The sequence below is a fragment of the Carassius carassius genome, chromosome 20, assembly GCF_963082965.1.
Source record: "Carassius carassius chromosome 20, fCarCar2.1, whole genome shotgun sequence".
Taxonomy (NCBI): Eukaryota; Metazoa; Chordata; class Actinopteri; order Cypriniformes; family Cyprinidae; genus Carassius; species Carassius carassius.
The window spans coordinates 33124697-33137534 of record NC_081774.1 but is presented as its reverse complement, the minus strand read 5'-3'; the positions used below and the strand labels follow the sequence as shown (position 1 = coordinate 33137534).

General features: G+C 37.6%; 1 protein-coding gene across 1 annotated transcript; it reads left to right on the top strand.

Moving 5' to 3' along the window:
* Nucleotides 1–693: 693 nt before the first annotated feature.
* On the top strand, nt 694–12231 carry LOC132095908 (gastrula zinc finger protein XlCGF7.1-like). Its single transcript, XM_059501003.1, has 2 exons — nt 694–858; nt 11090–12231. The coding sequence occupies exons 1-2, from the start codon at nt 795–797 to the stop codon at nt 11857–11859; spliced, it is 834 nt and encodes a 277-aa protein (XP_059356986.1). The 5' UTR covers nt 694–794; the 3' UTR covers nt 11860–12231.
* Nucleotides 12232–12838: the final 607 nt, after the last annotated feature.

Genomic DNA, 12838 nt, shown 5'->3' with positions numbered 1-12838 from the left:
TAATTTTCATAAGGGAAGAGTTGTGCGATAACGTGCCTCATCACTACGACGGCATTAGTTCTGGCTTGTGTTCACACAGCGGTTGTTCCAGGACTGAACCCGGTAATGTAACTAGGTCCCTGACCTGGAGTCACTGGATGTGTTTGCGTTCACACAGAAGGCGAGCCGGCCATGTTTGGCAGTTTTCCGTGTCCGACGTGCCGTGTGTAAAGGGGCTACTCACAACTGTTCTTCTGTGGCTTTATAGCTATTATTTACATGTACACAATTGTTCAAAATCAGATGTTTCAATATTGTTTCTAACATGTACCACAGTATTAATTATTATTGAACTGTTGTAAATATCACATTTGCAGTGTTCAAAAAATGCAGGGAAATCACTTCACTTAGCTAACAAGAGTATATTCTGTCTGAAAAAAAGTCACGTTTTAGAGAAGAAAAAAATCCCCCACTGACTTTCTACTTAGAAATGTAGTGTAGTGAAAAAGTAAAATATTTGTCTTCTAAATGTAGTGAAGTTAAAGTCATCAGTTTCCAGAATAAATAACAGTCAAGTAAAGTATAGCCTACAGATACTCAGAAAGTGTACTTAAGTACAATATTAGAGTAAATGTGCTTCGTTATGTCCAACACTGCGTTGATCTCTCTATATCACATGACCCAGAGCTTCAGTGAGCCACTCCCACAGCACACACACACACACACACACACACACATCCTGATCATTCCGCTGAAGAAAGCAGCGCTAATCACGAAGGAGCGAGTCCCGGAGGAACGACTGAATCTACCGAGCGATGGAGTTTCTGAAAGAAGAGAAAGAAGACGCGATCGATGCAGAAACACACGACGAGCAGAGAGGTGTGTGATATTAACATCATCTCTATTCACTCTTACAGAGATCTCCAGCGTTATATCTTTGTGTCGGTGTGTTTGCAGAAACAGTACAGCGACAGAAGCGCAGATCGTTATCTAAAACATTCAACCCACGAAAATGAATCATGGCTTTAGTGTTTTTGGCGCATTGATTGATATGTGTGTCACCAAAGTTTTACTACAAACCCCTGGTAAAACTGTGGTTAGTGTAGCGAGACCATGCTTCCTTTGTGGATACAATGGTTTGTAACCAATGTTTTATTTGGAGTTAAGGCCAATTTATACTTCTGCGTCGAGTGTACGCCGTCGTGAGCATTTATACCAAAGCAAAGAGTATAGAAGCGAAACTCAATAGAGCGCTCCATAGCAACAGTTGCCCCCCTGACGTGATGGCGCAGCCGCCATTATGGGCTGAAAACTGAAGGAAAACGCCGAGAAATAATGGGAGTCAATGGCACTGAAAAACTTAAGGGTCAAAATCACCATAAAGTGCTTTTGAGACTTCACAATTTCCCTAAAAAAATCTGAGATTTTCCATTTAACTTTATAAGTGTTGTATTAAGGAGACATTAGGCTGTTAGAAATACATATTGGTCAAGCTCCAGCACTTTTTATAAATTAACTGCAAGCTGACAATATATTAGCAAACGATAAAATATGTCCACCCTGTCATGGACAAATTCATAGTAGAATAAATACATTTTCATTGCATAGTGATTATAAAATGTAGATCTGAGGAAAGATAATGTGTCCCTTTCCCTACAAAACATTTTAGTTAATGGTAAAAGTATTTTTATAATAATGAAGTTACTGCTTAAATATCTATTGCCCAATAAAATGTGCGATAGTTGCACATTCTGTTCTAAATAAAATCTAACAATTAAGATATTTAGTCAAAATTTAAAACAATACTAACTGGCCCTTTTTTGTTTATTAAGAAATCACACACAAGGTTTTGTTAACTTGTTAAAATAATTTGTTTATTTTCATAAAAGTTGAACATGACAGGGTGGACAACAAAGTGACAGGGTGGAACTTGGCATGACAGGGTGGACAAATGCATTAATGGGTGAACTAGAAGAGAACATGAACGTTAGAGAAACAACTGTAACAACAAGAAACCCTTAAGCAATATAAAGAAGGATTTCAGGAATTAATTTTCTGCATTACTCTAATTGATCTTCCACATACTTCCAAACAGACGGATCAATCTGTAGAGAACGCTTGTTCAGAGCTTGTGGTTCTGCCATTAGGCAAAGTATCTGCCAATCATGGTACCAACTGATGTCCTCCCTGGGACCTGGCCAAAAGAACTTGTTGGTGCCATTATGGTGCATACACTTAATTTTCACACTGTGCCCTTCCACATCCACGATGACACCTGGGTAGCCTTCATTGTCATAATTGACAACACACCACTCTCCGATGTGCTTTGACTCAATCGTTTCTGGTCTCATTTGGGTATCTTGTGCCTTTCCACATGCTTTGGCCTTATCAGATGAAAGTGGGACATCAGTGAGAGTGACCTCCTGAAGATTAAAGCAGGTGCAGTCCAATACACCATCATCCCTTTTACACAGGCATGAAATGTCTCTGTACATCATCTGCCCAGGTGTCAAACTGATTGTTTGATGGATTCTCATGGTTCCTTTTACAGCAGCAATTGCAGGTACCTAAAGTGAGATAAAAAATAATAAATAAAATGTATTTTAACAACAACATGTGAAAAAAGCATCAGATCAGGGGTTCCTATAACTGAGTTTCTAGAGACATGCGCTGCAAAAGCACCTTATGGAGTACGTTGGATTATGGATTGTCACTTTAACTGACTATTACCTCAGGCTTTGATTCAATATCCATCTCTGGGACAAAGAACAGCTCAACAGATGTGTTCAGGCTTCTCAATTTGTTATATAAGCACTGGGCATCAGGGATGTCTCCTCCTTGGGCCACAATCCGGTCTGCTGACCTCTTGAGGGCCCCACCCACACCGTCTGGTGCACCCTTCCCATGCTGAGCCTCAAAAAAATTCCACGTTATTCCCTTGAAGCCATACTTGTAAGGTTCCGTTGAGAGAAAGAAGAAATTTCCTTTTTGTCTGTATTGTGTTGCTGGCCCGTCGCTAAAAAAAATGAATTATGCTGACTTGAGGGTGTCTTTCTCTCACTACCTTTAAAATTGGATGAAGGTGGGCCCAGATGGCTACAGGGTCATGTCTTCTGGAGGGTGATATGGAGCAGAAGGCTTGCCTAGTCTTATTTATTTAAATTGTTAGGGCAATTAAAATTATTTTTTCTGTATTTTTTCAAACAGTCAATGAAATCCATGTTGATCTTTGATTCCATAGGAAAAAAGGTTTGTGAACTATCATCAAATTATCATCATCAAAACACCTGCTGATAGTGATATTGCCAACAAAGTTCACGTCCACTCATGTATAGAATCTAATGTTATAATATATGTGTTATAACTGTGTTATAACTGTTATAAAATGTGAAAAAAAACTGCAAATGTCCTCCCTGTCATGATGAACCATGTCCACCCTGTAATGGAAGGCTTGGTGACAGGGTGGACATTTTTGGCTAAAGTTAGCATTTAATGAGCACATGGTGTACAGCAGCTAGCAAAGTGATTCACTGTTGAAGCTGACTGTGCACTGTTTAAAATACACATTTTGAATTTTTGAAAAGTTTTTATATTAATTAATATTTCACAATGACAGGGTGGACATGTTAAGCTTGACAACACGCAACTACAAACACAATATGATGAAAATTAGGAAATATAAGTGTAGATACTTACTGTGTGTGTTGCAGATGTTTTAACCTCCAACTGAAGAAAGACCAAATGGAGGGGATGTCACTGAGTACATCAGTTGGTTTCTTAAAGGGGCGTTTACCCCATAATGACAGGGTGGACAGCAATTTCAGGGACACGTGCAAACTGCTTAATATTATTATGAAAATAAAATATAAATAATCAAAATGACTTCTTTTATTAAATTACTTGCTGAGGACAATAAGTACATTAAAAAAGTATTTTAATTTTGTCATTTAACCACTTTTTATCCTCACTGAAGTTAGGTTGGTTAAGTTGGTCATTTATTATAAAAGCTCAGAATTTCATTATTTTGCATTATGTTCATGATGACTGAGCGATTCTGATGAGGACACCAAAGGCACTTTATAGTGATATTGACCCTTAACATAAAAATTTTTTTCTGGCCGTCATATCTAAATATGAAAACAATTTAAAATACATTAATGAGGATGACCGACGTTAAATGACAGAAAATATACGTCTATGTGTTGGTTATGCATGGCCTAATTACCCTTAGGAAAATAGTATTTTGGGACAAAATATTACTATGGAAGTACTATAAGACTACTATAGAAATACTATAGCAGCTCTAGGATATTATAGAGGTATTACAGAATATAAAATACTTCTGTGATGTTCTGTAATACCTCTATAATTTTTTAAAGCTGCTATAGTATTTCTATAGTAGTCTTATCGTACTTCTGTAGTATGTCCCAGATTACTATACGCCTAGTATTCCTATAAGATTACTATAATATTTTGATTCCTATATAATATAAGATTCCTATAGCACTTTTTTGTAAGGGTATGTCCCCCACCGAATCGGCTTCATTAGCCTACCACTTACGGTTTGCAAAGATACAATTATAAAATTATTGCAAACCTTTAATCTATCAATATTTATGTTCTATTATGCATTTTCCTTGTTATATGAATAACAGAAATTCATGAAATAATATATATAGGCAGACACACAGTAATAAGATTTATTTAAATGTTGATTTTGACATTAGTGAACATCACCATCACCATATATATGATTTGGAAAAATAAATAAATACAATTAAAAATGAGCATTTCTAAAGACAGTTCACCTTTAACAAGAATATCACAAAAATATTAACAACTTGTTTTTCAACATCTTCAGTGAAAATGCACACAGTGAACGTTTCAATGGCAAGAACAAAACCATCTGTGAATGTCCTATTACAGACGGAAAGGTACAAAAAAACAGATGTGCAATCTAGCAAGTGCACACATGAACTATAAACAGTACTAAAATGGAAGTGGTGCCATAAGATCTCAGTAATTAATCAGACACCACCATCTATTGTGTGTGCATTTGTGTATGAGAAGTTTGTATTTTTTTTTCTTTTTGTGAGAGAAGAGGCATTGACATAGAATGGAAGCATTAGTCAAAAAGGTGTATAATCTAGCAAATGCACACATGAACAAAAAATAACTCTGACCATCTTTCGGAAACTAGTGTACTACTAGCCAGCTACTTGCTAGCCAGCTACTAGCCAGTTCAAGTTTTGTATAGATTTCTAAAAACAAACAGCAAAACCTCTACACTCAAACTGGCGCTAACCATTTCAGCAGCTTTCAGTCCATAATGACGGCCGCGCCTCCGCAGCGCCATCTACAGACTGTTACCTATAACACAACAGAGTTTCGCCTCTTGGGCTTCTATACTCTTTGGTTATACTTCTGCATATGTCTGTTTTGCTCTGCAGTTACACCGCCGAAACGCTAGTTGACGCGAGCGGGTTCCGCTGTGTTTACATTCCTCGATCCTCGCGGACTTCTACGAACAATGGCGACTGAAAGAGAGCGGATCATGTTGGAGCTGGAGCTTATCGAGGTCCAAAAACTGTTAATGTGAACCAGTTGAGACAGAAAGAGGGTGAATTTTCTGTGCTTGTCCTACCACTGAGAGACATGGACGAGGAAATGCACTTCAGATATTTCCGAATGTCGGCCGGTAGATTCGACGATTTAGTTCGCCGTGTGCAGCCATTTATCATACATCAGTCTACGCACAGTATCTGTAGACATTACGCAGAGACTGGAAATCACGCTTCGAAATTTAGCTTCAGCTGGAAGCCAACAGGCTGTAGCAGCTAACTACAAACTGTCGTCCAGCACAGTGTCTTCCATAGTCGCCGAGGTATGTAAAGCTTTGTGGAAGGCACTGCAGCCTGAGTTTCTTCCCTGACCATCAGTCGCCCTATGGGAAAATATTGCTGTTGATTTTTGGCGACTGTGGAACTTTCCGAACTGTGTTGGCAGCGTAGACGGAAAGCATGTGAACATAAAAGTACCACCGCACGCAGGGAGCGACTACTACAACTACAACTGCTGATGGCTACCTGCGACGCCAGATATCGCTTCACCATGGTGGATGTGGGGGGATACGGACGGGAAAGTGACGGTGGTGTATTCAAGGAGAGACGATTTGGTTCTAGGCTTCTTGAACCCAACCTGAACCTGCCCCCACCAGCCAATCTTCCTGGAACAGGACTCAAAATCCCACATGTGATCATTGGTGATGCTGCATTTCCCCTACACAACAACCTCATGCGTCCCTTTCCAGGTATGTCACAGACATAATGTATTTATTTAATATAATTGTTATTCGTGTATATGGGGTGAATTCAGGTTGAGTGGGATACTTTTTGCATTGAGAACTTGTCAGTCAACCTGAATACACACATATATACTCAACACACACACACACACACACACACATACATATATATAGTGTGTGTGTATGTATGTGTATAAAATATGTATATATATAAAAAAATAACTGATCACAGCTACGTTGGCACTCAATGATTACCTATCAATTAATACTGTTTTGCTTTGCTCCATAGGGACGAACCTGCCCATGGATAAGCAGACCTACACCTACCGTCGCTCCAGAGCCAGACGCGTGATTGAGAATGCATTTGGCATTTTGGTTGCAAGGTGGCGAATCCTTGGACGACCTCTAGAATGTCTGCCAGACAAAGCAGTAGACATTGTGAAAGCATGTTCGGTTTTACACAACTTCCTGGCCTACACAGATGAGGTCAGCACAGCTGTTAGCAGATACATCCCTGCTAATTTCACAGACACTGACACTACAGGGTCACCTCAGCTCGGGGAGTGGCGCAGAGTGAACCACTCGATCCACGGCACTTTTCAAGAGCCCGCTCCACCACAGCTGACTGCCTTCTTTCAGTCACCCCACGGAATCGTGCCATGGCAAAACAACATTGTGTGTCGTGGTCAACTTGGTGTGTAAATTGTATTGGTGTAAAATATAATGCACCAATAAATGACATGGAACCATTTAAATAAAGTCCAGTTTTAAAGTCATGTCATTGTTCCTTTATTTACATTAACCTGCACAATACAATCTGCAAACAGCAGGGATAGATTTTTTTTTAAAGTTTGTACTATACATACAAATGCATCATGTAAAGGTGCAATGGTCTATAATTGTTTACATTAAATAGATGCAAAAGAGCAAACTATACAAATAAATTAACTGTAAGATCTTAATTTACTGTAACCTGAACCATAAAATATGCATACAGCAGGAACCAAAATAATTGGTTCAAACTATATACACAAATTGTTTAATGTAAAAGAGAGTAAAAAACAGGTGCAATGGTCTTGAACTGTATATTAAAAATAGATGCAAAGGAGCAAACACAGACACACGTGCAACTATATGTTAATGTTTATTTGCAATAACCTTGACACATTTTTGGAAACGGCAGTATTTTTTTAAAATAAAAAGTGCAAACTATATACAAATATGGGCACGACAGTGCAATGTATTAATGTGCAGTGATCTACAATTATTATCAAAAATAGATGCAAAAGAGAAACTTCACAAATGATGCAAACTACCGTATAACCTGAATGAATTGGTGTGAACAGACAATAAATAAAAAAGCTAAAGTGCATACTATATGCAAACTTTATACCCTCCACAAATAGTAAAACAAGATAAATATTAATAGATGCAAAAGTGCAAACTATATACAAAAAAAAGCAAAACTGCAGATAAAAGTGCATTTCTATATGCGCAGAACTAAAAGGTTGAACGTTGTCAAAGTAGGCACAATTGTTTATTTTTTTTGCTGCCACTCAAAAAGTATCTTCGACACGTCGAACATTGCCTGTGCTCTGTGGTCCTCCGCAGCATATCTGCAACAGTTTGTCCAAACCGGTCGCTCTCATCATTGCCTTGACACAGTCTCTGTTGCAGCTCCAACCGAGCAACCTGCACTCGGACCCAGTCATCTTTTTCTTTTCCCTTCCTTTTTTGTGCCATTCTTGGACTACCACTTGGTATTTGGGCATTATTACACATGCTTTTTCACTCACAGGTATATTATTTTTGCAAAAAATCAATACCCCATGTGGTAGCATTGCTAGTTAAGTTAGCTAACCGAAACACAATAGAGGTACATAAAAGGACGTGCATTATTTATCTTATCGTCAAAGTTTGACTCCGTAAGCCGATGTTTGACATGAGGTGCCAGCCAAGATAGGAATAAATAAAACGCGGGGATTTTTTTCCTCCTGAATCCCCGCTCCTTGTGGCGAGTTTTTTACAGAGACGAACGTACTTGTCTCGAGAGTTCTTCCATCTCTTCATGCACTCCGCTACATCTAAACTGACGTTTGAGGAGGTGCGCGTCAGGGTACGGCGAAGGGTACACGTCAATGCGTATGCTACGCCGTACCTGCTACGCACACCCGACGCAGAAGTATAAATTGGCCTTAAATCTGTGGTTAATGTTCCACGTGTAACTTGAACGATCTCTCCCGTATCCTCTCAGTGTTCATTTTTGGAGACGATGGACACACAAATGATTATGTTGTTAGTACATTTAGATTATTGCAGACCCCTGTACTGATGTGCGATGCAATGTACCATGAATAACCTTAGTGTTTGTTTTATATGTGAAACTAATTTTAGTAACGAGATCATGTAATGTTAGTAAATCTCAACATACAACAGGTTTTACATCTATTTATTTTCACATCTATATCAAATGAAGTCTACACATGCATGCCATAGCACAAACTTATCACAACCATTTTTTTATGAATGGCTGCGCTGTTTTTAATTATTATAGTTATTATTATATGGACTTAGTTATTATTCAGAATTTCCATTTAGTCAATTTCAGACATCTTCACTTATTTAGGCTGAGTGAAATAATTCAATATGCATTCATAGTGTTGCTATTGTGATATATTTTCAAATACTATACAGTTAAATATTCAATATTAAATATTTTTTATGCCTTAAATATTCATATGCCTTTATATAAGTCATATAATAAATGTACTTTTCAAATATAGTTTATTTTATTCTCCTGTTTTGCTTTGTCATTAGTTATTTAATTATTCATCTAAATAATCCAAACACAATTTTAAATAGAAAAGTTGATTTAGTATTTTACATTAATGACACTTCAAATATTACTTTTACAACTAAATTAGCAAATGTGACTCTATTTAATGCCACATCATCATAATCCTGTACATTCTAAATGTACATCTAAATCTGTTACAATGTAAAAGTAAATGCACATTGTTCTTAAAGGGATAACTCCCTCAGAAAGGTAATCCTTTGTTATTTACGCTCTCTCTTATGTTGTTCCAAACCTGTTTGTAATCAAACAAGTTCTGGTCCCATTGGACTCTATAGTATTTCGAACTCTGGAAGTCAACATCTATCAGCAACTGTTTGATTACCAACAATCTTCAAAATATCTTCTTTTTGTGTTCAAAACTTTGTAACAATATGACGGTAAGTTTTTGTGTGAACGGTCACTTTAAGAGGGCATCTTCACCCTTCTTAACCTGGAATATTACAATTTCTGCCCAAACAAGTACAAGTTAGTGGGAATTGCATAACTCCTTATGATGGTGCACACATATTTATGTAAAAACACAGCATTTGTTTTGGACCCACATTGTGTAGAAGAGCGTTACCATTTCTGAAACATATCTGTCTTACCAAAGCCATTATCAACCTTTATTATTATTATGGATAATCGATCCAGTAACTTGCACCATTTTCATGTTGTGGAGACTAAAGTCCTATAGAATAAAATATAAAAAAATATGTATTCTGTATAATTAAATATAGAATAGGGCTTGGGTGTCATGAAGTCATTACTTGGCGTGGCTGCCATGTTGATGGCCTCCTTTATTGCTACTCGGACTACTGCGCAGTGTTTAGACGCTTAATCTGATTTATTAAAAATCTTTTTCAATCATGGTAAACCGTTGCTGTATTGTGGGTGTAATAGCGCAACACATAATCGATATGGGACAGTAAAGTATTACATCTGAATATTAATTTATATAGCTTAAGTCAACATTGAACATTGAAAATAAGGGGAATTTCCCAGGTTACTCATCCAAAATACGGGAACATTTAAACATTCATCTTTCTGTTGCTATCCCTCTGCTGACAGCAAAATTTTGTACTACAAAACTGCTGCATTAACTAACGTTAAGCGAGTTGTGAAGCTAGGTCTACCGTGACTTTACTTACAGATTGGTGTGAAATCGTGCTCTCACAACAACCACAATATCTTAAAAAGCCCAACATCACACTAAGGTTGCCTTCAAGTAAGCAAAACGATGCTTTGAAAACGTCTGTTTCGCTGGAAGGGCAAGGAGTAGCAACAGGACAACAACACAGACATCGACAGGTCCGATGTAAGGGCTAACGGGATATTTTACAGGAAAATACTAAAACGGGAAGAGAGCGTGAACAGAGCTCAAATACATGAGAACCCCGGAAAAAACAAACTGGAGGGTTGACCGCTACTAACTACACTTTTGAAACACATAGTTAAAAGTACACGTGTGAGTGGTTGTTACCAGTAACATTTACTAAACTAGTAACTTTAGCTAGATGGAGCGCAGATTACTGTATTCCCACTGTTTGTCGGCTTTATGATCTGCAGCTCCTAAACCCATCTATTTGTGAACCACACAATGACTTGTAGCTTCAGAACTGTTCTGAAGTGTAGGCGCTCACAAAAACAAAACAAACATACCGGTCTCTGGCATCCCTATTTAGCGTATCCCTGTAAATCCCACAACTTTTTTGTGATTTTAACATATTTATAACATATTTCTTTCTCCCAACTCTGCTTCTTCTCGTTCAACTTGCTGTATGTTTACATTCACGAGGCCATCAACATGGCCGCCATATCCCAGAATGCAATATAGAATATAATGTGCATGAAAGTATACCTAAGTCTTAAATATTAAGATTCACAGGAATGTATAAAAGGCAAATGTGCATATGTGCACAATTTAATTGATTGTTTTTTTGGAAGTAAATATAATTTGTTCCTTTCAGACCTGATGGAAGTAGAAGAGGAAACTGAAGAACAGAGTGAGCTTGAAGAAAATGAAGAACTGAGTGACGCTGAAAAGGAAAGTGAAGAAGAGATTAAAGAAACTTCAAAAAAAAAAAAATCTAATGCGTCACAAAAAAGAACTAAGAGGAATGGAGCTAGAAAGCTGTGCACCTGCCATCAGTGTGGAAAGAGTTTCACATGTAAGGGAAGCCTGAAGGATCACATGAGGATTCACACTGGAGAGAGACCTTTCACGTGCAAGTACTGTGGAATGGGCTTTAAACAAAGAGCAAGCCTTACAGAACACATAAGAATCCACACTGGAGAGAAGCCGTTCAAGTGCACTCAGTGTGAGAGGAGTTTTCATCAAAGTGGAAGTCTTACAGGGCACTTGAGATTGCACGCTCAAGAGAAGCCTTTTACATGCCAGCAGTGCGGGAAAACTTTTGCAATCAGAGGAAACTTAAAGATTCACTTAACAACTCACTCTGATCAGAAGCCGTTCATCTGTCCTCAGTGTGGGAAAGGCTTTAAAACGTCAGGATGCCTGAAAAGGCATGAGAGCGTTCACAGTCAAGTGAAGCCGTTTCACTGTGCTCCATGCGGGAGGAGTTTCAACGAAATGACTGAACTTAGAAGACATTTAAAGTCCTTCATGCATAATAAATACCTGCCGCTAGAGAAATTCATGCCCCAGAGTGGCGCCTCAGATCATGGTTTGCCCTCAGGACTGAATATGTCCTTCACTAAACCACACTTCCCACAGTGAAGATCCAGCTGTTTTGACAAAAGTCTGTAGAAGGGGGATTAATGTATTAAAGACATAATTAAAACATGTCTATTGCAGTAAACGGATGGCTTAAAATTCAGCAGTAACAACATTTTTAAATGATTAAAATTACTTGTTTATATTACCATATAATTACAAGGTCTGTGTCTTATTACTACACCTTAAAGGTATCACATCCATCACAAGTGTAGTATGGAGTACCACAAGGCTCAGTACTAGGACCATTTCTTTTCACCCAGTGCATGCTACCCTTGGGAGATACCATCAGGAAACATGGTGTTAGCTTTCAATGCCTTTAAATTCTGCAAATTTTATCACGAAGTACAAACAATAAATGTGTTTTTCGATGAATGTGCTGTGAGGTCACTGTATTCAGCACCTCTTTTCCTCTTTTTAGGATAAGAGATAGGAGAAAATGATTGTCACTGTGCATGTACAAAGAAATTGGTGGAGCAAACTCCAGGTGCCTTCTTGATACAGCACAAAATAATCATAAATGAATATCAGAAGGCATGCTGATGAAAATCTAAATAATTAAATAAAATGAATGTTTCAAGGAATTGTTAAATCACTGTTTAAAATAAAAAAATAAATCTTGTGATTAAAGCTTGTGAATCGTCATAACAGTCTCAACATAACTTTTACCTCAGAAAAGCCAACAATATAAATGTAACAGCATTGTTTTATTATTTTTCATAAATCAGTCAGTTAACCGAGTTGGAGCTACTTCAACCTTGAGAATGTTTTAATGGCTGTTTTATAAGTTAAATACATTTGAAGAATGAAATGTTGGAAGCAAATTTTTCTTGTAGATTGAATTTTCACATTAACTTCATTCACTCAATATAACTACGATTTATTCATCTGTCCAAAAATCGATCTATGAGTATGTCATTATCTATGGTGTCGAACGCAGCACTAAGATCAAGTAAGATTAGAAATGAGATGCAGTCTTGAT